At 53.4% G+C, this 24,786-nt stretch overlaps 1 protein-coding gene across 1 annotated transcript in view; it reads left to right on the forward strand.

Annotated features, from left to right (window-relative positions):
* FSTL4 (follistatin like 4) overlaps nucleotides 1-24,786 on the forward strand; it is a 350,131-nt gene that overhangs the window by 224,559 nt on the left and 100,786 nt on the right. Inside the window, exons 5-6 of the mRNA XM_036224242.1 lie at nucleotides 6,186-6,379; nucleotides 9,739-9,862. Coding sequence (XP_036080135.1) covers nucleotides 6,186-6,379; nucleotides 9,739-9,862 — 318 coding nt within the window. The remainder of the gene's footprint in view (nucleotides 1-6,185; nucleotides 6,380-9,738; nucleotides 9,863-24,786) is intronic.

Raw genomic sequence — 24,786 nt, forward strand, 5'->3', positions numbered from 1 at the left:
ATGGACATTTAATTCCAGAGGCTGCTACCTGCTTCCTATCTCTCTTTACTCAAAAAATTAAATGCGGATGTGCCTGTGCTCCTGCTATAATAATCTCCCTCGGTGCGGAGGGAGAGTGGCTGGAATGGGAGAACATTAGAATCTTCAAAGAGGGACAATTATTGAGGGAACTAGATTAATGAGGTGTCATAACAACTTAGCCAGATCTGCGGCTGACCTTTCTCATGGAGAACGGGCTTGATAAATGTAGTTCATTACCAAGTTCTGACATGAAAATAGGATCCCACTCTGGGCTCCTCAGCAGGCTGATCAATATTTTATCTGCCAAAGCAGGCCTGGTCTGGGAGCAGGAGGGGCCCCACACACAAGTGCTGGCGGGAAGCCCGAAGCCCATGCCAGGGGGTGACCAGGCCAGCAGGAGAGTGCTTGGGCCCTTCCAAAGGCTCATCACGGTGCTCATCAGTGTCAAGCTGACTGGCCTCCCACCCTGAGAGGCCCCAGAGCATCCATGGGCGGTGAGGAAGGAGGAAAACTGTTTGTCCACAAACACCAGTAGAGTGGCCACCTGTGCCAAGTGCTGGGTGTTGGTGAAGAAGACAAAGACACATGAGCCATGCCTCGGCTGCTTGGGGCATCAGGCTCCTCTAATCAAGAGAAGTCCTCAGGCCTGGCTGATCACCTGGACTTGGCAAAGTCCTCTCGTGTTTCCTGTAATATCATGACCCTATAAGGTGGTAAGGGGCTGTTTTTGCCCCCATTCTGAGGTAGGAAACAGAGAAAGAGAGGCAGGAAGGGCATGGCGGGAAGGCCCTTTCCTAGGGTCTTGCAGCAAGTTAAAGGCAGAGCCCAGTGTCTCCTGACTCCCTGTCCAGTGCTCTGTCCAGCCCGCCAGTGATTATCATTAGTGAAGTTGGGGTCAGGTAGAAATAACAGCCTGTGACGAAGCCCATGTCCACTCTGGGGCCTCAGGCAAGGTGATCACAGGGTGGTCCCATCTTCCTGGCTTCCTGATGAGACCCTCTGCCCCTGGAGCCACAGAACTCGATTCTCACCATAGTCAGTAGTTACCTCATTCAACAAGCACTTAACCCCATAATGCTGTGTGTGTAACTTTCTAGTCCAGGCCCACCCACTTGCAACTTGCAGCTTTGGTGGGAAAGCCTCTTATTAGTAGCATCCAACCTCAGGTACCTGCATCTTCAGCCTGAAACACGTTCTGGCCTCAGAGGTGTTCTGGGTCCTCGTGTGTGCTGGACGAGGCCGGGGGAGTGCCTAATGGCCCCACGGGCAAGGCTCGGCCAGCGAGGGAGAGGGGCGGAAACTGGTGGAAGCGTTCCAGCCGCCTCACCCCTCAGTGGGGCAGCTCAGAGGCGTGCTCGGCACAGTCTCTCTCTGAGGCCCCACGGGACTGGGCCCCAGTTGCCCACAGTGGCAACCAACCCTGTACTGGCTTTCCCCGTCCCCAGTCTCACTTCTCGTACGTCTTGGAATCACCTCCAAATATACTAGTTGCCCCCAGATCCTTGTCTCAGGGGGCTGCTTTGCAGGAGTTCAAATAGAGACAGAGGACAAGCCTCACAAAAAGTATTCTGGGGAGAGAGTGAGGAGCCGGATGGGGGGGGTAGTTCCCTGTGCACGAGTGCGAGGGGACTGAGCTGGCCCCGAACAAAGGCGACAGAAGAAGAAGGGAGAAAGCATGCAAGAAGGTGCCGAGGCGTGCATGTGACGGCTGCCATCACAGCACCGTGAGCGTGTGGGTCAGCAGGGAACTTGCCCAGAATTCTCCAAGCCTCAGCAGAGGGCTCTGACCTACCCAAAGTCACACACAGACACACGCACACACACACCCTCTTATTTATGAAGACATAAATTCCTCTTTACCTGAAAACCACCAAGATACTGAGGAAACCCTTCAATGACTTTCTAAGCATGTGGAGAGAGACCTCTCTAGGGCTAATTATGTCTGTCCTGCCCACTCAAGCAGCAGGTCCCCTACAAGTCCCAATTTGGCAGACCCTGGTGACCTCATTCAAGGCACAGACCTCAACATCATACCAGGCATCCTACTCGTCAGAGTCCTCTCTGGAAATCCGACCGTCCCTGGGTCCATCAGTGAGGAAGCTTGACCATACTGCAGGATGGACCTCAGAGGCCCTGGCAGTGGGAGTGGCCCTGCCCGGGGACACCAGGGAGGAGTATTGTGGTCCCCAAGCCTCTGCCATACACCCCCCAGGGAACTTCCCTGCAAAGGGGCTATTTCCCTGAGACCCAGGCCTGCTCCAGTCAGGAGCAGGGCCCAGAGAGTGCCAATGACAGTTCATCAGGGACCAAGATGAGGTCAACAGTGAGTGTGCAGAGACTTGTGTAAAGACCATTCCAGAAGGAGAGAGTGGTGAATGTCACCCCCACATACACACCCCCTTCTCCTGTGGACAGGAGCAAGCACCGGTGGCTGGTGCTGCTGGGGTCGCTTCTGCTCTCCACCTTCACGTCCCCTGTGCGGGCCTGCTGGGTAGGGCAGATGACCTGCATGTAGGTGAGAAGGACCCCACCCTCGGCACCCACACTCTTGCTCATAACTGAGTGGAACTTGTGAAGGGAAGGAGGAAGGTCAGACAACAGAGGCTGTGTGGGCCAGGCCTCTGCTGGCCAGGAGCTCGGCTCGTTTTGTCATGGGCTCAATGTCACCTGTGCAGAGGGCCTGGCTTCACCTCTGGTCAGGCTCTGGGTGGCAATCATGGGTGGTTTCTTTTCTTCCTTTCTACTGATCTGCATTTTCCAAATGTTCTTCAATGGACATGTATTTCTTTTATAATAAGACAAATGTTTAAAACTGGCAGCAGAGTGAGGACCTTTTAGCTATAGACCAGGCCTGGCAGGTTCGCAAACGCCCACCTCTCACCTGGGTGGGCCACTCCTGTCTGACCCCATAGTGTAACCAGGGTGGTCCCGAGTGAAAAAACAAAACTGGGACTTAGTAAACTACCACTTTTCCCTGCCTTGCTGGGAAGCTCTGCATCCTGGGCACCAAGGCCTGCCTCGGGGGACGGCTTACGAGAGGGCAGTCCCTGCAGGAGTTGAAGCTTCAGAGGGCGTCCCACTGAGAGAGTTTGGACTTTGGAGTCTTAGGGGACCATTTCCATGGGTGCGCAAATGCTGCCATCGGGTATCTTTCCTCTGGTGCTCATGACCCCCGGGGGATACAGGGACACTAGGGTTGCACAATGATATTGGGCCAGTGATTGAACGATTTGAGGTTAGGCCACGTCGTCTCTTGAGACTCATAGAAGTCACAACAGCTCCTAGGACAAAGGAGGATTTGAGGTTCTTTTCATGAGCCCCTCCATCCATCTCAGGGCCCCGTGTCCAGCACAGGCCCAGCAAGGTGAGAGCCCTTGCTGAAGGAAAGGAAGGACAAAGGAAGTTGTGCCAACTGTGATCTGAACTGCCTGGCATCCTGCCACAGCTCCCACGCTTCCCTCCGGCCTCGTCCTGCTCCCCTCTCCCCGACTCGCTCCGGCCCAGCCACACTAGCTTCCTAGTGCCCCCAGATGCGCTACGCCACTTGCTCCTGCACATGCGACCGCTGCCGCCTGACATGCCGTTCCCTCTGCCTCTTGGTCCCCCACACTCCATCACCCTGCAGGTATCCTGCACACTCCACCTTTAGGGAGGCTTCCTTCACCCCAGCCTTGTTAACTCCCCCTGCATGGGTACCCTGGATGCCCGGAAGCCATCCTCTCTCCATTGCGCCGCCCAGAATCTGGCACAGCGTTTGTAAGTCAATGCTGGTAAAAGGATGAGAGGATGAGGGCTGATCTGAGCCCTAGTAGGGGGCAAGACCAAGGGCTCAGGGAGCTGACCTTGGAGACTGGCTGATGTCTAGATGTGTGCATAACTTCCTGACCAGGGGGCATGTGCTGGGCAGATGCCAGGGTGGGGAAGCCAGAAGCCTGTGAATCCCAGTGAATCATAGGGATGTGATAGGAGGGCAGGTCCTGAGGGAGTGCGGCGACCTACCCTACAGCACCCACCTCGATGGCTCCCCCGGCCTGCCAATGGGAGGGCGTGTCTGGCTGCAGACCCCTGGCCCAGAGTGACAGGCGGCTTCAGAGGAGATCTTAGGTCTGTGAAGAAAGTTGGCGGGGAAAGAGGGGGAGGCAGCATGGGAACCAGTGAGAATGAGATGTCTCTGCCCATCTGGCCTGTCCTGACCCGTCCCTCAGGTTGCCCTGCTGTGGTGTGTTTTTAGGAGTCTGATCGTCCACTAGCATTTCTGAGTCAAACCTCCTGTCAACCCCACATCCATCCACCTCGAGCATGCGGGCATGAACGCCTGCCCCCGGGGAAGCCTGGAGTCCCCTCCAGGACAGGTCCCTCCACACAGAGACCCCTCGCCACGTACGCCGAAGCTGTCTCCTATTGTGTGCCTCATCCCGACTTCTGGTCCATTTTCCAGGACCAGACTTCACCCTGTTAGGGCCGGGGGTCCAACGTTCAGACAAAACTATTCCTCTCCTTTCCCAAAACTGACCTTTATCAAAGCCAAAGGAGAAGAAAAGCCCAGCGGGCCACCACGTCTTCCTCTGGGCGGGACAAGACCACTCTTTTACCACTCCGCCCTATAGACAAGAACTGGGTTTGCCACCTGGTGGCCCCAAGAGCACCAGACACGGATACGCAGCAGGTCAAAGAGTGTGGTTGGAGGATGGGGGAGCCATCTCTGTCAGAGCAGGGAGACTGTCAGAGAGCAAATAGATCTGATTATATTGAACACAACAATTGATTTTTTTTCTACGTAAACATGCAGGAGGAAATGGTAACAGGCATCTGTTTCTGACAAGAATCAATTGACCCCAAATTGGAAGAAATTCTAGAAACACAAACAAGCACAAGAAAAAGTGTTTGGACCATCCAGGCTTGTCTAGTGGGGGGAGGAAAAAGGGAGGGAGAGACAGACAGACAGAAAGACTTCCCCGTCAGCTGTTCCCCGACTAAATAGCTTCCCTGTTTGTTGCTCTTCAGCTAGTGTGGTTGTAATAACAATTAGGGGGAGGCAACTATGGTGTTGTGAGTTCTCACTCTGTGCCAACCCCTTTATATGCTTACCTTACTCCTAGCAGCCCTATGTGGGAGGCAGCATTCACCCCACTTCACAGATGAAATCATTGAGGTACCTGGTGCAAGGTGCACATCAGGCAGTGGCAAAGCTGGGACTCAAACCCAGCGGACTCGTGGGGGCTCTCCAACCCATAGGTGTTTCCTGGTGCCCTAAACTGGCCGTGCAAGTAAGGGGAAGCGCTCCATGCCCTAGACAGTCTGTTCCCAGCAGTGCGTTGGCCTTCCACCCAGAACGGACGGTGAGGAGCCCACGCCTGATTCTCCAGGACGCAGCAGAGCCAGATGCTTGGGGATGCGGGGGCGGGGGGGGGGGGTGCGCTCCCCCTCTGCTAACGGCCCCGCGGCCTCCGTTTACGGGCTGCGCTGTGTCTGGTGTTTATCCTCATGGCCTGCCGCCAGCAAGATCAGCTACATGTCACAGGGCATCGCAGCCCTCATCTGCTGCTGCGCCGTGTGGGCCCGACGCCGAGCAGCAAGCCTGCGATGAAAGGCCCGCGAGAGATCGGCCGTGCGCTTCAGTGCTAATTTAGTAAAGCTTCCTTTTGTTTCTTGGTCATAGACTTGTGGACACATGTTTGTTTTGAAGTAATCCAGCTCTGGGAGTGTGCCTAATTAACTTAAGCAGGGTTTATTAGTCCTGTTAACTAAAACTCCCAAATCTACAAGTATTCAAAAGCAGCCTTTAAGGTAGGATTAAGGCAAAGACGAGGTATCACAAAATGGAATTGGGGCTGGCTTTCCTGCGGCTGCCGTGGGGCTCCCGCTGTGAATTCCCCTGGACTAACTCCCCCATTCCACCCACAGTCACTCTGGCATGTAACAGGTGCTCAGCGAACATCTGTGGGATGGACCAACAGGCTCCATCCAGCATTTGCATCATGTGTAACGTGTATTCAGTGCTCAGTAAATATTTATAGGATAGATTGCTGGGCAGACAGTCAGGTCCCATCCACTCCAGTGGCACTGCGCACAGTAACAGCCTGGTAACTCATCATGAATGGAGTGGATGAATGTTCCCTTAACGGCAAGGAGCCTTGCAGCAATAACCTCATCTTCTCTTCCAGGTGACCTGTGTACCATGGCCGACTACGCCCGCCTAAAGAATGTCCTTCTGGCACTTCAGACACGCCTGCAGCCTCGCCCAGAAGGGGACGGCAGACAAGACCCTGCCTCCCAGAAGCGCCTCCTGGTTGAATCTCTGTTTAAGGACCTGGATGCAGATGGGGATGGCCACCTCAGCAGCTCGGAACTGGCTCAGGTGAGTATTGAATTACAGAGGCAACTGGTTTTCTGTTTAGCATGTAAATGAAGAGAGGAGAGAGATTCAGGTGAGGAGAGTGGTTTGTAACTGTCTCTTACCAGGATGCCAAGGAGGCCTCTCTCCTGCAAGAAAAAGCCTTTGCTCCAGAGTCAAGATCAAGAGCTTATGTTCAAAACCTCTGAGACTTTCTTAAAAACAAAACGATGTCAAGCATCTTCTTCCCACTAACCACCTTCAGCTTTGAAACACTCACAACTCGCTGGCAAAGCACACACTTCTGGGGGGCTGGTTTCAGCATTAGGAAATCTTTTCTTCCTTGAGTCCTTCATTTTCCTCAGCTGGAAGCTGGCTCAGTTTCCACTACACATCATCGGAGCTATAACCTGGGTGTCCCCCGAGCCCCCTCCCCTAGGATCTCACTGTTTTTTAGCCCCTGGATACCAATAACCCAAACCCCAGACTGTTTGCTCGCAGGAAGCCCTGCTTCCACCCCCAAGCACTGTTTTTCCTTTTGGAAAAATGCTCAGATTGGGCCCTATGGTTTGCCTCTCTCCCCAAACCCAGCACACGTGTTCCTCTGTCCTGCTAAGAAGTGGGAGGAGGACAGTTAGCAACTATAGCAGAGAGAAGTAAAGAAGAAGCCTGGGACTCAGCCACTGCCAGATAGAGGGAGGACCTTTGGGTGCTGGTTGCAGGAAGGAGGCTAAGTAGGCCAGAAGGGCCTGCATTCCTCCTCCTGCTTTGCTGGTTTGCCTCTAAGGGCCTGGGGCCCTGGACCATACCAGGCAAATGCAAAGATATACAAGGAGAGCAAGGTCACCCTGCCCAGGCAGGAGGGAGTGGAGGAGGAGGGGAAGGCAGGGGGGCTCATCCCCAGAGACTACAGAGCGCCTACTTTTGATGCCACTTTAAAGAAACCCTGCGCGTGATGTAGTGACTTTATCAAAGCTGTGACCAGGTCACCAGGAAGCACTGGGCTGGGGCGTGCCCCCACACTTACTGAGCATTGCCTTTCCCTGCAGCCTAACAAACACAGAAGTGTCCCTTACTGTGTGGTGTAGTAGCTGAGAACGCAGGCTTTATGGTCAGAGGACCTGCGTTCCAGTGCTGGCAGGTCTCGGGAGACACACTCACCTCTCTCTGCCTTGGTTTCTTGTCTGTGACCATCAAGCTAAGACCTGACAAGTGCTCAGTACAGTGCCTGGCACATGTTATGTTCTCAGAAGGTGACAGTGGTCAGTATCAATGTCATCGTCATCGTCCTTATAACTATTATCTCCTCATCAAACCTTTCCGCTAGCCTCTGCTGTGCGATATAGGCACAACTATTATCTCTACTTCCCAGATATTTTTAGATGAGGAAACACAGGTTCCAAAAAAATTAAGCCTGAGTCATGTTCACTGCTTAGAACATGACGGAGCTGAGATGAACCCCAGGTGGACTGCTGTGTGTGTACCCACTCTCCTCACAGCACAGGGGTCTCCCTGGGGGATAATCATTCCCACCAGGAGGCTCCACCTGCTCCTCTCAAGGTCTGTGGGGCCTGCAAGTGCCCACAAAATCTGAGTACAGAGCAGTCGCCCAGAGGCTCTGCCACGCAGGTCCCCCTCTCAGGGCCCACTACTCTGGCCAGTCCAGAGCCTGCTTCCTGGAGCATGCTGGGAAACACAGATCCAAAGACACTTACAGACAGACCCCACTCTGCTCAGTCACACCTGGGCAACACATACAAGTTTATCCAAGGCCAGCCTCCCAGGCATATGCCAACTCAGCCGTGCCAGCCAGCATGTCACTACCTCCGTCAGCACTAGCCCTGCCCCCACCCACCCACCACCAGCTATGAAAGACCCCAAGGGACAGGGCCAGCGAACCACACATGACCCAAGCTGCTCTGGGAAAAGCCTGGGTCCTGTTAGTTATGGTTCCCTGCAGGAAGAACCATCTGGCAGTTCCCCAAGCTACAGGCTGTGCAGGGAGCGCCAAGGACAGGCAGCTGTGGGCTCTTGGCACCCCAGGCCCACGTGGCTCCTTTGTAGCTGCCAAGTAAATAGAATTTTCCTGGTCATGTTGCTCTAACCTGGTAGAGACGTGCCCCAAGGCACCTGAAGCCATTAGCAAGCATGGTAATTGGACTATGATTTCCTCTTTAAAATTTAATGTATTTAAAGTCTATTTCATAAATCTGCCAAGCACAGCCCAGCTACAGTGGGCCTTTCCTTGACACTGAATCAAAGATGTCATGGAAAAACTTGTCAGTCCTATGAAAAGTTAATCAATTTCCAATGCAGAAATAGACAAAGGGAAATTTCCGTCTCCGGAAGATTGATTTCGGATGTTATGGTTGATCTCCCTTTTATCGAACTCTCTTATTTGCTGGGTGAAGGGTCATTTTTTTAACATTATCATATTAAATTGCCTTTAACATAGCAGACCAAGCTGAGACTGTTAAATAAAGAGAAACTGCATCTGTCCCCCTCTCCCCCAAAAAATAAAATAAAATTTTCTTTCTTCTGAGATTTCCTTCTGAGCATTTTCCCTGCAAGTCACACAAGGCTCTGGTTCGAGCTGAGTGAGGGCACCTAGAATTTCTACCCTTAGTCACCTTTTGTCATGTGACCGGTCATGCTGGGGAGATCTCTGTGCCCTGTGGCCCAGGCCACATCCAAAGAAGAGTTCACAAGGGCCCACACATGACCCCTGCACCAGAGTCTCAGGGCCAGATGTTCGGGTCTCTGGCAGGACAGGGCCGGCAAAGACAGGGGCTCAGGCCTAGGTCAGCAGAATCTCAGCTGCCCCCTCCTGGGGCATGAGCTGTGGCCAGCAGACATGGCCCTGAGAGTGGTAAGGGCCAGTTGGACGGGTAAGGAGGTCCCCATGGAGGAGGGACCTTTCAGCCATACACAGCTGGGAGCCAGGGGGCCTCGTTCCCACGCTGAACTGCGACTGTTTGCTGAGTTTATTTGGTCAGGCCCCTTCTCGTCTCTGTTCCCCATTAATAGCATAAAAGGGTAGACCAGGTGGCCTCAAAGATCCTTCCCACCTCAGACTGTCTGGAGTCCACCTAGACGGAGAGAAGGCACACCTGAACACTAATCCCAACTCTACCGTAACCACTGTATGGCCTTAGGAAAGCCCCTCTATGAGCCTCAGTTTTCTCATCTACAAAATGGAACAGCTGGACACGACAAAACCAAAGAGCTTTGGGTGCTCCCCATGGCCCACTAAGCTGTCACAGGAGTCCTCACACCACCTCAGGCTGGTGACCACAGTCCCACGTGGCCTGAGCCGTGTCCTAGCGAAGCCCACAGCCCTGGATTCATTCAGCCTCCGACCTTATTCCCTTCCTCATCCGCAGCATGTGCTGAAGGAGCCAGACTTGGAGGAGGACTCCCTAGGGTGCTCACCGGGTGACCTCCTGCGATTCGATGACTACAATAGCGACGGCTGGCTGACCCTCCGAGAGTTCTGCACGGCCTTCCGTAAGTCAGGCCCCAGGCGGGCAAACGGGTTTGTGGCCCCAGGCGTTCCTGCGCCAAAACGCGTCGGGGCCTGGAGTCTGTCCGCAGCTACCTCCAAGGCTGGTCTCTTTAATAGATGAAAGCAGTTGGATTTGTTTTGCAACAAGCTTGAACTTTGCGAAAAGGGTAAAGGCGAGCAAATGGGAAGAGAGGGCACTCGCTCTGTGCCTTTTGGATAAAGGCTCGTCTTGCTGTGGTTGGCCAGGGTTAAGGAATCCAGGATTGTGATTTAAGTGTGGCTGAGAGCTCGCTGCTAGACACCCCAAGGGATCCTGGGACTGCATGTGGAGAGAGGGATTTTAGGGCTGTCCCAAGGATTTGGCCTGGCCCCCTAGGGAGCTCTGCCTGGGAACAAATTCTGTAGGAGGGTTGCGGAGGTCGGGCCAGGCAGAAGCAGGAACCTCAGCAGAGTTCAGCAGTGAAAAGAGGGAAGGGCAGTGCTGGGCCCAAACTCGAGACACGAGGGGTATCTTTGTGTGAGAAGAGATGAAACCCCTTTATGACAGAAAGTATTCAGGCTCTGCTAAAGCCGGCAATGCGTGTGCCCTCTGTGATGCACCCTTAGACTTGACCTGCAGGCCCTGGAATTGGGGAAGTAGGTGTGAGATCCCCAGATTGCCCTGAGCGTCTGAGCCACAGATCCTGGCATCCTCCCCACACCCCAACCTCCACCGGGAGTTCCACTTCTCAGAAACCCGTCATTGCTTCCCACAGCCCTCTCTCTGTGCTATCATTATTCCAAACAGTAACAAGGCCAGAGAAGGAATTCTTGCGATTCATTGGCAAGAAAGACTCTGTGATGGCTAGAAGAGGCATGTATATGACATAAGAGGAGAGAAACAAATGTGATTCTTCCCTGTGGGAAATGTCCATGAGCTTGACATGGGGGGTACCTTTCTAGCTCACAGCATCCCTATTGCTAAGCACCAAAGTGCAGTCCCTGTTACAGGGCTCTGCTTGTTGCGCCCATGGCTGGGTACAGTTGGTTCCCCATCATCATCCTCCCTGCCCACTGTTAACACTCGTATCTGCTTATAGTAGTTTAGAATAATGTGTGAATGACTGATAGGCTTGGCCTGCTGTGGGAGGTATTTGCTTTATGAATCAAGGAGCTTATTCCCTGAAATAAATCTCTAAATTTTAGAATGTGTGCAAGTATTGGCAACCCCCTAGACCTAGATTGTGTTGGTTGTTACATTTTCTGGAATTTTTCAAGGCAAACAAATTGTTGGTAGCTTTAAATAGGCCATGGGAACATTTACACCACAGAAATTTACACCGTACAAACGCTACAAAAGGGGGCTGGGGTGCGAGGCTCTTCTTCCTCTGGAGAGCCAGTTGGTAAGCGTTGACCTGCACATCACTCCTGTCCCCAGAGTCCACCTCCTGCCATATCCTCTCCATTCATCTCCCCCAAGCTGAGCCCTCCTGGTGACCCCAGTCCCAAAGAACCTTGAAAAAAAAAACTGGGGTGGTCAGGGCAGATGAAGGCAGAGTAGCCCTCCGCATCAGGAAAGAAGCAGTACGTATTCTGGGGACACTTCTGAGACATCCCTGGTAGTGCTGCGTGGGCTCAGGCCTCTTAGCAAAGGAGCAATGAAGGAAAAGGCTAGTGCATCTTAAGAGCCAGGGGCCAAGGCTGGGGGGCTCAGGACTTGGGGTGGGGGGGTGTGCATGAGACATCACTACTCAAATGACCCAAGGTGGCCCCATTAAGCAGAGAATGGCACTGCGCAGGTACTGTCCTGGTACCCAACTCCACAGAAGCCTCTGCTTCATCAGTTCTGTTCCTGAGAATCAGTCTGGGGCCAAACAGGTGGCTGTTGGCTTTACTCTCGAGGTGGAAGCCTCCCTGGCCACCCTGCGGCAGGTCACGAGAAGCAGGAGCTGCCTGTGGGGGAGAGGAACACCATGGCCTCCCCTTCAGCATGGGTCTCACGCAGAGCAATGTGGTGTCTGTTTCCCTCATTCCTGGATTATTTGAAAAGCATTATAATCATCATTTTTAAAGCAAATTAGATTCTTCTGTCACCTTGGACATGTTTTGAACCAGGCAGCCAAACCATTCATCACGGCCCAACACAAATAACAGATATGCAATAAAATGTAAACTCACAGACATTAAGGAAGCCACAGAATGAGTTAACCTGCTATAAAGGCCTGACATGTGGCTACTTAGAGCACGCAGGATCAATGGTTTTTCAAAGTCATAGGAACTCTAAACTAAATTCCCAGAGCTCTGGGGATGGATTTATGGTTCAGTGAATGTTAAATAAGTAATTGAAGTGAGACATATAGGTACCACTTATTACCCAGAAATCAATGGGCTTTAAAGAAATCTCACTACAGCTCAGAAAGTAGTAGCTCAAACATGTCAACAACAACATTTTGGATTTCATTTTAAAAACTAAACCCGATGGGCTGGCAGAGGTCGATACTTTAAAATTATATTTTCTGGTCTCTAATTTGCCAGCGTGCGTGGGTACCAGGCCGGATGAGGTCTGTTGGGTGAACCTGGCACCGACCCAGTTGCTTTATTAGAGGATGAGTTTGGGCATTTTCCCTGGAGAAGTGTGTTGTATTTACTGGTTTGGGGGTTGGGAGCCTCCTAAATGATATCTCACACATCTGGTGCAGCCATTTATGAGAAGCCATGTTCGCCATTGTCTGCAGCTGCTGCGGGCGATGTCAGCAACCACATGACTGGGCGTTGCCTGTGCTCAGCTGAGCTGGGTCGTGGTGGGGCTGTACAGCCCTTCTGGCTCTACAGATCAGGTGACCCCTCCCCAGGGTGGGGAGCAAAGGACAAGTCCCTTAACCATGGAAGTCATTTCAGTCTTTTTCTGGCTGTCAAATGGAGCTAAGTCTTCTAGTCACCCGTCTCTGTACAGTGACAAGAGTGAAATATGAGGGTGGCCTCCCTCTCGTCCTCCATTTATCACCTAAACATTCTCTCCAAGTTGCTTTTGGCTTTCCATATCACAGGCTGATGTAGGAACTAAAAGCACAGTGTGCCCTCAGCATGTGCCCTCCACTCTTCCTCCCCTCCCGACAAGCAGCAGAACCATTGGTCCCCGCTGCAAGGCAGAGACCCAGGCCCCAGGGTCACCGCTGAGCAAGATGCATGGCAGCCCTGTCTGTGCATTACAATAAATTAAAAGTTGCTCGTTTAAAAAGCTTTTCAATAATGCATGTTTTTGCACTTTTCCGAATGCTTGGGCTGGGATCTTGGGAAAAACATGTTGCTTAAATGAGAATTTTTCTCTTGCTTTAAATTCATTACAAGTTTCTTCTACTTTTTAGAAAGATACTTGTCCTTTTAATTAATCCTATGAGAGCAATGTGTTGGATGCAAAGGAAGGTTTTGAGCAGCTAGCAGTGCAAGAGGGCGGGCCTCACCCGTGAGCATTCTGGGACCGCAGATATGTAGTATCCAGGAGGAGAACCCATGTCGGGGGCCGCATGGGGCTGGCCATGTGCATGGGACACCCACCCTCAGCTCCAGGCAAGCGGGGGAGGGGGAGGGGAATAAACGGATTTTGTCTGATTATTACAATACCTCTGTATCCAAGGCAACTCCGAAACAGTTGAAATGGTCACCCGGTGAATTTACAGCTATTTTTCTGCCATCATTGCTGCAAAATGACAGGATGGTGCCATGTGGTTATCTTCTAGAATGAAAAATGCCCAGCACAGGCCAAATGCCATGCCAGACACATTATCTCAGTCAGTCCTCATAGCCACCCTGTGATGAGCAGGATGACAAGATAAAACAATGGCAAGCACCCCTCCTCTGCTCTGCCTGGCTTCCTGTCTGCATAGGGCGAGTTCGGACGAGATTTAGATGGCCAGGAAACCACTTCATCCTCCATTTGGTTCCTCGGTGTGGGATGATGAGTAGCAAGATTTCAGATAGCTTAGGGTTTATCAAAACTTGCTTCTAAATCTATTTGGCTCTTGGGCATGTGGAACAAGGAATACTTGTGGACCAGTGTCAGTCTGGCCGAGGCCAGGACCTTCAGAGGTGTGGTGACTCCCATAACCCCAAAGGGAGGTTGCCTCGCATAAGACTTGAAGATCAAGTAGCAAAAAAACACTGATTCATTGCCCTTGATACTTCATTTGCTCAGGGGCATAGAACAGTTAAGTTGGAGTGGCCAAAGGAGAAATTGAAAACTTAAAGAGAAAAGGGCTATGAGTCTCACCGCTTCCTCCAAAGGACAGAGATGGGGGTGCTTTCTCCTCACCTCAAGCATAGAGAGACGGACTTCAAGGAGGCTCCTCATGAGCCAGCCATGTGCCTCTGAAGGCAAAACCGGTGTGCCATCAAAATGACTTTGCTTGTCAATATCACTTTAGTTAGTAGTCGGCTCTTAATACTCAACTTGTGTAAAATGTTACCTAACATCTATCAAGTGTTAGTACTGTGTATTATTTCCCAATTTTACAGATGAAGAAACTGGAACGAAAGTTAGATAGCCAACCCAAAATCACATAGTCAGCAGGAAGATGAGTGAAAATTGAACCCAAATGCCCAATTCCAGAAACTTCTTATGCACTTAAACATTGCAACTCATCAACATTCTCCAGTAAAGAATATCTCACTGTCCCCACAGTGGGTTTTCCTAAATTTCGAGTCCCAAGCACAATGGTCCCCCCCTCCAGGAAGTCTTCCTCAGTCTCTCCTCCTTCTGCTATCCCCATCCACCTCCTTCTGTGTGCCCACAGCTCTGAGTTCATCTCTACATGTAATAAGACTGGTTAAAAGTGTGGACTGAGTCAGACCTGGTTCGAATCCTCGTTCTGCCATTCACCAGCTGTATAACCTAGGACAGTTCTGTACCAGCAGTTAAGCTGGGCTACAAGTTCTTCATTTGCACAGTGGGTGTAATCACCACTGTTACCAACCAGGGCTCACTGCCCAACATGCATAGAAACCAATACGACAGCACTGGCTTCGAGGGGGTAAAAGCTTTATTGCAAAGTCAACCAGCAAGTAGACAGGAGGCAAGTCTCATAGTTGTCTTGTAGATCAAGGGTTTGTGTGGAATTTAAGGGGTTTCAGTACCAGATCTTCCTAGACAATGGGCCCTTTGTTTCGGAAAGTGTTCCAGCCTTCAGATTCCCGGCGTGTCCAGGTCCTCTGGCTCCATGACGGGGGCGGGGGTGGGGACTGACTTTGGTTCCAGGTGTGATGTGCAACCTTCTTCCTTCTGCGCATGCTCCGGCTGCCCGACTTGCAGTTTCGTTCTGTTGTCTGACAGGATAGGGCCGGTTTGAGCCGGTTCTACAGTTACACCACCACACAGGGTTACTCGGGACTAAATGAGGTAATGCGTGTGAAGTGATGACAATGACACCTGGCGTATGGTCGTGCTAAGTAATCACTGACTGTGACGGAGGTGGTGACAGTTACGACGTCGATTTCTCTGCGCGTTCCCATAGCCTCTCCGTCTGGAGCCTGCCACCCTGTGCTATGTCATTGTCCTCCTGCCCACCTTGGTCCTGAAGCTCCATGAGGCAGAGGCTGTTTTGCTCACCATGTGCTCCCGCCCAGCATGGGGTTTGGCGCCGAGGAAGCCCTTGGTAAATGTTCGCTCAGTGACAGGATGAAGTATTTGCAGAAATACCCTTGGCATGCAGAGGTCCCTACACAGTACAGCTCTCGCAGAGGTCCCAGAGGGCCTTCGTGTGTCTCCAGGGGGGCCTCGGGGAAGAAGCACCCTAGCAGGGGAGCACCAGCCAGGCTGGACCAGGCCAGCAAGGGCTCCCCACAGCCAGACATCCCTGATCCACTGGCCGAGTGATGGTGTGAGGTAAGCCCCTGATGCCCACATGGGCCTAATGCTCCTTTAATGAAGACAAAAGCTGCTTGTCCCATAAAGCTCCCTTCCTGCTCCCAAGGCCTCTAATTGGCCCTTCAGCCCTCCTCAGGATAAGCACTCTTTTAGGCTGTTAGGCCACCTGCCCACTGTTTAATTACCTCCATCTCTGGCAACTGTGTGTGGAGATAAGGACTCCTGCTCAGTTTGCTCCTTGGCCTTGTGGTGTGTGGAGACCGCAGCCACATCCCCAACAGAGGCAGCAGACCCTGGCCACGAGAGGCCCAGGCTGAGCCGGTGGTCAGCTTTGCTATTTCTGTGCAGATCCATGCACCCTGGGACATAATTCATTAGCGCAGAGTGTGGGTTTGTATTCTTTCTGAGCTCAGCTCCTGAGAACCTGAAGCACATCTGCACAGCCCCCGCTCAGCTCCCATGGCCACATCACAAAGACAGAGCTTGACACCCACAAAAGAAGATGCAGCATGGAGTTTTAGAGTCTCCGCCACAGCATGCCCTGTGAGAACTGGACACCCTGGCAGCTCAAGGTCCCCCGTGGTGGGCCCTGGCAGGCCGGGAGGCCAGGCCTCTTGAGCAAAATCACTGAGCACAGAGCCCCAAGCTCCCTGACTCAGGTCAGTGCCAGAAATATTCGAGGAAGCAGCATCAAGTTGGATCACTGTGGAAAGAGGGGGTGCTGGTGTGGGACAGCCTCTCTGAAAAGGAGAGGGTCTGGGCGGGGGATGTCGGCCTATCCCCTACTTGGGCACACTTGGAGAAAAGCGTCCATTTAAGGGGCAGGCCGGCTGGCCAGAACGTTCAGAGGAGCCTGGCCAGGGCTGGGCGACCACACATGAGGAAAGGTTCAGCAGCTGAGACTGGGAACTGAGGAGGAAGAGGGCGTCAGGTCAGCAAACGCTCGCGGAGCCCACTTTGCAGCCTGCAGTGGGCAGGCGACACAGCCGTGAGCAAGACCAGCAGGCCCTGCCGGCATGGAGCTTGCATCTGGCAGGGAGGCACTTGGAAAACGGAAAAACAACCAGATAAACCAAGTAAGAGCTGGGACAGAGAGTAACCGTACAGGACTGACAGGCAGGACCTGCTCTCCCCAGAGGTGTCAGGAAAGGACGTTTGAGATGAGGCCTGCACGGATGAGGTAACCAAGCAAAGGACGAGGAAGGAGGTGACCCACACAGGTGTGGTTCTAAAGGGGTAAAGGGCTTGGGTGAGTGAGGAGGCTGTCACGAGGGGTGGGGTGGCTGATGGGTGGGGCCCCAAAAGGCCCCAAGAGGCGAGGGCTGGGAGAAGGCAGATTTAGGCTGACCTACAGAGGCTTCCCCCAGCTGGCCGCCCAGCCTTGTGTGAGTTGTTGGAGAGCAGAGAGGCCTCGTCACTGCAGGTGCACCAGCTCAGCTAGTCGCTGTAGAGGGCGCTGGTGTCAGCTGGAGAGCTGGACTTGGCCTTGGAAGCCCCTTTCAGTGATGATTGTCAGCACAAGAATGTGAGCAGAGCTGCTCTCCGTGGTTTCATGGGACCTGTGCCCCAGCACGTGAACTCAGACCTTGCAGGCTCCAGCCAAGGGTGTCCTCGTGCCTCCGACTGCCCTGCCTGCCACTAGCATCCCCTGATGGGGGCGGAGGGTGTTCGGCGAGGGCCTCACCCCAGTGGGGAGTGGGGCTGGTGGAATGGGGCTGCCCTACTGTGCGCGTACAGGGCTCTGGGGTGGAACAGTCTCACCCCTCGTCACGCGGTGGGGGGATCAGTTCTGAGCCAGGGCTGCTGCTTGCCAGCGATCTCACCCGCCTCTGCTTTCTTCTCCTGGGACGTTCCGAACCCAGACGCCTCTTGCCCTGCTCAGAGGCTCTGCTCCTAACAGATGTGTTCTCAGGACCAGCACTTTCTAGCCATTGTCTGGAGCTGAGCCTTCCAGTGCTTTCCATTTTTAAAGATCCCAGCTGGAAGCTGTCAATGGCCTCAGTGCAGAGCAATTGAATAGTAGAAAATGAACTAATTACAGGTTGTTATTGAAAATCTATTATATACAAATTGCAAAGAAAGCTCATTAAAATATGATGCTTCAGTGATTTTTTTTAAATCCGCCTCTTGGAGGGAGAGGCAGGGGGGGCGAGGTGGCTGGATACCTGTTCCTCGCCGTTCATGGTCAGCACTCACACGGGGCTGGGGACCAGCCTCTGGGTCGTACTCATGTGTCACACCACCCAGTCTGACATCATGCACTGATGTCAGAAACACTTGAAATTTTACACAGAACAGAGGTTTTTCTGAATGTTAGTAAATACTCAGAAATGGCTACAGAGGAAACAAAGAATTTCATTGCAAAGTTATAAAATGAGAACAATTTAAATGTCAGCTTTTTACGAAGATAGCTCTGTATTGTCCTCTTAAATCTCAGTGCTTTTGCGAAGCTTTTGTGAGGACTTCAAAGGACTTTAACAAGCAATTAAGTACTGAAGGTCACATAACCAATTTCCAAGCTTGCTCCCTGGGAGTCGAGTATTGAGAAAGTTTGAGATGTGAATGGCCAAGCCATCCAGAGCCCTGCTCTCCAAGGAGACCCTCCGAGGCCGAGGCTGCCTCCCAGGCCCCAGGCACGAGAGCCTAGAAAACAAGCTGAGGGCAACACGGGGGTGCACCCCAGCCCAGCTGCCTCCCACCCCTGCCAGCAGCACCCGCATCTCAATGCAGTGTGGCCCAGGTGGGCGGTGTGGGCTCTGCGGCACCGGGAGACCCCCAGTGTTCTGAGGCGTAGAGAAGGCCCAGCCAACGGTTACTGAGAGGTGGCCCCTCCCTAAGACTGAACGCACCAGGAAGGGTAGTTGGAGCACAGATCAGTGGTCCTCTGCCTTGTCCTTCCTTCTGCTCCAGACACCTTTTTTCAGCCTCTGTGACATGTTCCACTAGACTGCCATCGGCACTACACAGGTCCAGCTTGTAGGCTACACAGAGAACAAGGCGGTAAGGAGCAAAGGGATATGAGAGGGCTCCACTCACATAAGTATAGCCACTCTCTGGGCGGGCTGTTTGTGGGCCACACTTGGGCTAGGGACACTCAGAAGTGGCTGGAGATCCAGGCCCTGGGGATAGACACACCTGGACAGGCAGAGAGAGGTGTCCTCTCCTGGAGGCGGGGTGGCGCACCCAAGCTGCTGCTGTCTGCCTGAAGCGGGCACTCAGGTGGCACACGAGGGGTGAGTCGGAGACCCCAGATCACAGGCTGCTGACCCTCCTGAGGTTTCCTCTGCATCAGCAACACCTGCTGGGTCACCTGTCCTTACCCTCTCAGGACTGTTACCCAGCAACTCTCAGCCCCACCGGCTGAAGGCACCTAACCCAGCCCAGAGCCCTCTGGACAGAGGGCTGAGGGCAGGGAAGATGGTCAGAGGCTGAAATATAGGCGGAAGCCATGGGGCCAAGAGTACCCAAACAAAGATAGCAGCAGAAGGGACAGTGTAGTGACAACCCCAGGAGGCACACAGGGCAGGGGAAAAGCATGGGCCGCCTCTGAGAGCAGGCAAGGCTGTAACTGCCGGGGGCATTTCGTTCCAGCTGGAGGACAAGGGGGCAAGAGAGAGAAGCCTAGAGCTTTTCATAAGGTGGAAATAGTAGGTGCCTGATAAACATTTGTTGAAAGGATTAAAGACCATGATAGAATTTTTTTAGATTCAGTAAAGAGGAAGGATTCAGAGTAGTTGTGGCAGTTCCCAGAGAGGACGGAGGACAGAGTCAGGGGCACTCTGGTAGCGGGGTCATCCTCATGCCACGTGTGGCACTAGCCCGGTCGGCCACCCACTGCGTTCTACAGGGCTGTCGGCTTAGCAGGGTTGGCAGAGAGCTGCCTGCAGCCTGGACGGCTCCCATACATGCTTCTTTTCACTCTGCTGTCCTGGTGGGACTCCTTTTTCCCCACAAGCTGCCTGATAATGCAAAGCCACCCTGAGATCCCTTTATAACTACAGCATCTGCTAATCCTCACCAGATGCCTCCCGGAAGCCCCCAGGCTAGGCACAGTGAGGACGTCCCAGGGCCCTAGAGGTGGACCGGGATTTTGATGCACTTTGCAGTCCTGTGGGAACATGGGAGATGCTTGCCACCCAGGGAAACCTCCTAGCAGCTGAGCCCCAAGTTCCCACTTAACTCACAGAGGATTCGGTGGGTTTCTGGGGACTCCAGACTTCTGCCCTGACTTGTTCCAGCTGCTGTCGTCCTTGGGCCCGTGGGGTCCAGGCTGGTACTGGGACAAACACGCATAACTAGACTGGAGTCAGCAGAGGTGCAAGCAGGAAATCAGTTTGCTCTCCTCTGCACAGACTTTCCAGTGAATCCAGAGGCTTCTCGGCCTATGGGCCAGGGTGGGGAGGGTGGGCTAAGGACCGCTGACTGCTTTGCCCACGGCTACTAGGTGGCCTACCATCACCCTTTAAAACATGGGGCTACTTAGCACTGGTTTTCCATTTCAGGCTTTTGCCAGAATTCTACCCCTCTGGCATTGTCCCACCCATGTCCCACTCCGCGGTACCAGCGATCCACCCAGGGCAGGTAGGAGGGAGCAGGGTGCACGAGCCGCCCCCAGCAGCCGATGAGCTGAGCCCTTGGAGGGCCTCGCTTCTCCGGATGGCAAGGCCTTGTCTTCAGACAGGTGATGCAGGCAAACACCTGTGTGTACACTTGTTGGGATTGCAAATCACTTCCAGGTGGGAGAGGAAATGGGGCCCAAAGGACTCTCCGTGCTGGCAGGAGGGGTGCTGTGAGCTGGGCGGATGGCACCTCTGAGTGCTGTCTCTGGTCTCGTTTGTCTCCCCAGTGCTCTCAGGCCTCTGCAGACACAGCCCCGCTGGGTTGGCGAGGTGCTGATAGGGCTTCGGGGTGGGCTGCTTCTCACAACCACGGCAGGCTGAGCCCTCACTTGGTGCCAGATGCTTTGCCGGGCACCTGGCAGGCCCCTCCCGACCCCAAGCTCTGAAGATTAGGAAACTGAGTCCAGGGAGGCTGAGGGCCTGTGAGGGGCGCACAGCTGCTATGGCAGAGCCAGGCCTGCAGGTTCCAGACTTGAGCCCTCGGGCGCTGGCTCCACGCCCTGCTCTGGCCAGCATGCTTTGGAGTCTCCCTATGACCTGTGACTCTGGGATGTGGCAGAGGGTGCAAAACCCTCTCTGAGGGCCCCTTCCCGCACGCCACTACAGAGGGCTCTATATCTCCTCTTTCCAGATCCTGAGGTCCATGTGCCACAGGTGCTGTTAGACACATTTCTCCAGGTCCCCTTCAGATGAAACTGAAAAGAGCACCTTTGGACCAATAGGCTTCAGCTACATAGGGAGATAGGGCCCAGGGAGCAGGTCTGTCCTCATGCTCCCTAAGTGATCGGGTCCCTTGTGGAAGGATGCTCTCCTTTCAAATGCAAACCCGAGCAAACATCAATCCCTTCTCAGCTCCCACAAATAAAAGCACTCCCAAACATCCCTCTTTTTAGCCCTGTCCAGCTCTAGTTTGGGTTCCAGTCTTCAAAAGTTCACCTCCGTGCAATAGTGCTGAGACGTGTACTGGTGTGTGACACAGGCTCAAAGTCAGGGAAAGGATGGTTTGGGCACAACACTGCCTCGGGGTCCCCTGCTGACAGCTGGGTGTCGGCCGACAGCCCCGGAGGAACACACCAGGCTGGATACTGTCCAGACGGCAGCAGCATAGGCTGCATGTGGGGCTCCCAGCACACAGGGCGTGTTGCACAGCGGGGGATCAGAGGGTCAGCAGAAACCACCCATGGCTGGCTCAGATGGGATGAATGGGTGGGTCAGGAACTGGGCCTCGTTGAGAAAGTGCCCAAGGCTGGCCTGATGCCCAGCCAGCCCTGATATCTGGAGGAACTCAGTGACAGTGGACTCAGGGACACTCTGACTCCCTCTTCGTGGGAGGGATAGTAGTCATTCTGCTTCCTGAACCACATCTCCAACCCTAGAGGGAACAGAACAGGTGCAAGGTGAGGGCTGAACCCGGCGCCCTGCCACGTCCTGACCATGTCCTGACCACGCCTGCAGCAGTGCAGCTCTGTCCTCCCCAGGGACCCTTGAGGCCTGAGCATTTTGGACACATACAGAATTACTGCCCTGTGGAATGAAGGACAAGCAATAGCCAGTACTTCCTGATGGAGCTCAGGCTTCTGAGTCTGGGGAGAAACAGGAAACATGGCATGTTCTCCAGCAGGGACATTGGCTGTGAGGAAGCCGGGGGTTTGGAAAGAGAGCAGCGGTGGCCACTCCTAAAGGGAGCCTCAGAGGCAACCTGGTGTGAGATACCTAAGAGCCGATGGTGTCGCCTGCAAGGGGGTAGCAGCCTCTGCTGCCAGAGGAGCAGTGGGTCAGTGCACCTGAGGGGGGTGGCAGGTCAGCACACTTCCACTTTAGATGTCTTCCTTGCATTGAGGGCACAGTTGAAGGCGCGGCCAAGCAGGGCTCCTGGTCCCCTGGAGTCAGCTCCCCATCATTCAGAGGCTGGCCATCCACTGTGGATTATTTATGCCCAACTTCCAGCAGCCTCCCCGCCTGCCTGCCACCACCCGGTCTGGGTTTGGAAGCAGCCTAGTGAAGGAGCGGCAGGGACAGGAGCAGGAAAACCTCAGAGCAGTTTTCAAGTGCTGCTGACAATTGGCTCTGGGTTTGAGAGAGGTGGGTGGAACCCAGGGTCAAACACAGGTAGGAAGAGGGCCTGCAGTCTTCTGTCTGTGGGGGCCCTGCCTGAGCCTCCTCACTCATGTGCCCACCTCCTTTTGAATTCGAGAGAGGTTATTGATCGTGTTTGGAGTAAAGGGCATGGACCCAGTCCAAGCTCAGGGTCCTCTGTGGGCCCTCTGTGGGCAGCCTCGACCAGGCAGCCAAGTAGCCGAAGTAGTTACAGGAACAGAGGGGGTCTAGGCAGCTTGACTTTAAAAGGCTTGCATTGGATTGGATTGACTGGCACCAAGCCTGCTCCCTGAAGAGCAGAGGCCCCGAGGGCTGAGGCCCTGCAGACCCTGTGACATCTGCCTGGGATGTGGAAGGCAACTGGCATCAGAGGAGAGCAGTATGGTCCTCATGATGGCACAGCCACAGGGGTCCTGGCCCAGCCCTCGGACTTCCCAACGTGCAGGGGTGACCTCCTGGACTCGTCAGATGAGTTGCTCCGGGGTGAGTGGTGCTTTCAGGGTGAGTGGATTGGCAAGCAGCTGTTCCTATGGACAGTAATCTTCCAGGTGGATGAGACACTCCCTCCCCAGGGCAGGTGTCAAATGGCTCAGCACCATGGCTTAGTTTATTGCAAGAAGCATTCAATGTTCCAGCCACCATCTTCAAAATCACAAAATCAACAAGTTAGGGAGCTCTGAGTAAACGGGCGTCTCAGGAAATGGCTCCAAACGGAAGCAGCAGGTGGATACCGGCTCTCCTGTACCCATTCATGCCTAGCACCTGCTCCAGGCACATTCTGGGCCAGGCCCTGGGGACACAGTGGTGACCATGGCAGGCTCAGCCCTGTTGCCCTGTCTGCAAGTCGCTTACTGAGGAAATAATTCGAGGCCCACAATGGGGAAGCCCTCCCACAAAGGAGTGTCTGTCGTGTGGGCAGACATGGCACCCAACACCCGTTGCAGAGGTACCAGGGCTCAGAGGCAGAGCATCTTATAGTAACGAGAGAAAAGCCTGGGCACAGGTACAGGTAGGCAGGTAAATGTGGTGAGACCCAGGGTAGACATCTGTTTTCTCAGTGCATCAGGAAGCAAGGTCTTGGCTGGGAGTCAGGATGGGGAAAGAGATGTGGAGGTTTGAGGAGACAATAGGTCTGAAGTAATTCTCTGGGCGAGCAGGGGGGCAAACAGATGGAGAGGGAGTATGTCGCCCCAGGCAGCATTGAAGACCCCTTTGAGGCCCATAGTCATCAGGTGAAACCAATCAGCAGGACACTGTGCCTTCTGACCACGCTCAACCACACAGATGCAGACACAGAGTACACAGACAGGTCTAACCGAGACCAAATAAGTCCACTGATTTAAATCCCATGGAATTGAAGCTGGGTGAGAAGGAGGTAACATCATGGAGCAGGTGATACAATTAAATGGTAGTCAGCAGAGGGTGGGTCCCACTAGAGTTGAAGAATTGTTGGAGTCTGGGTACCAGAGAGGATAAACCAGAAGAGATGGGATGTGCACAGAGAGTAGGATGCCCGAAGATAAGATTTTATAGGCTGCCCTTATTTGCAATGACAGTGTCTGGACTTCAGTACTGGGTGTGAGGGCCAGTAAGGTGGAGAGCTGGCAGCTTGTTTTCATCACCCAGTGTTAACACAGGAGGAACGTCTGAGAGACTATGGTCAGCCAGAGACTTCAATCATCAGAAATGGGGTAGCAAGTGACCCAGAGTCAGTAGATGACTACAGAAAAGGGTGGCGAGTGGTACACGGAGCATGCACGGGGGTTTCCATCTCTCCCTCGAAGCAGGTTCTTTGGGGTAGAGTCCTCTTTTTAACACTATTTTACAGAAAAGGAACTGAGACACCAAAGAGTCAGTAAGCGGTGGTAGACCTGAAACTCAAATTGGGAGTCTGCCTCCCAAATCGGCACCCCGCCACCACAGTGGACACCCTTAACATTGTTAGGTTGGGCGTGAGTGAGATTTGGTCCCTGGCCCTAAGGAGTTCACTCTTATATGGGAATTGAATACATGTGCAAAGGTGAGGCAAAGGCTGTGAGATGGTAGGCCAAAGATTGCCTTGGAAACAGAGGAGGGTATAACATGTCCAGACAAAAAGATGCCAAGAGTCTTCAGAGAAGGATGGATGGGGCAGAAATGGGAGTAGGGAAACGTATCTTTGTCAGAGGGAACAGCCTATGCAAAACTGCAGAATGGAAAGACCTGAGGCCATCTAGCATGGCCAATTTGTCCCTCGTGTCATGGACAAGTAAGAGAGAAACAGAAGATGCTGCTGGAGGGAACGATTAGAACCAGAGTAGCCAGGGCTTGTGTGAGGCAGGGAGGCTAAACGCAGTCACGACAATGCCAGATCTCAGGGCTTCAACACAGT

This window comes from Rousettus aegyptiacus, unplaced genomic scaffold (assembly GCF_014176215.1).
Source record: "Rousettus aegyptiacus isolate mRouAeg1 unplaced genomic scaffold, mRouAeg1.p scaffold_m13_p_7, whole genome shotgun sequence".
NCBI classification, from domain to species: domain Eukaryota; kingdom Metazoa; phylum Chordata; class Mammalia; order Chiroptera; family Pteropodidae; genus Rousettus; species Rousettus aegyptiacus.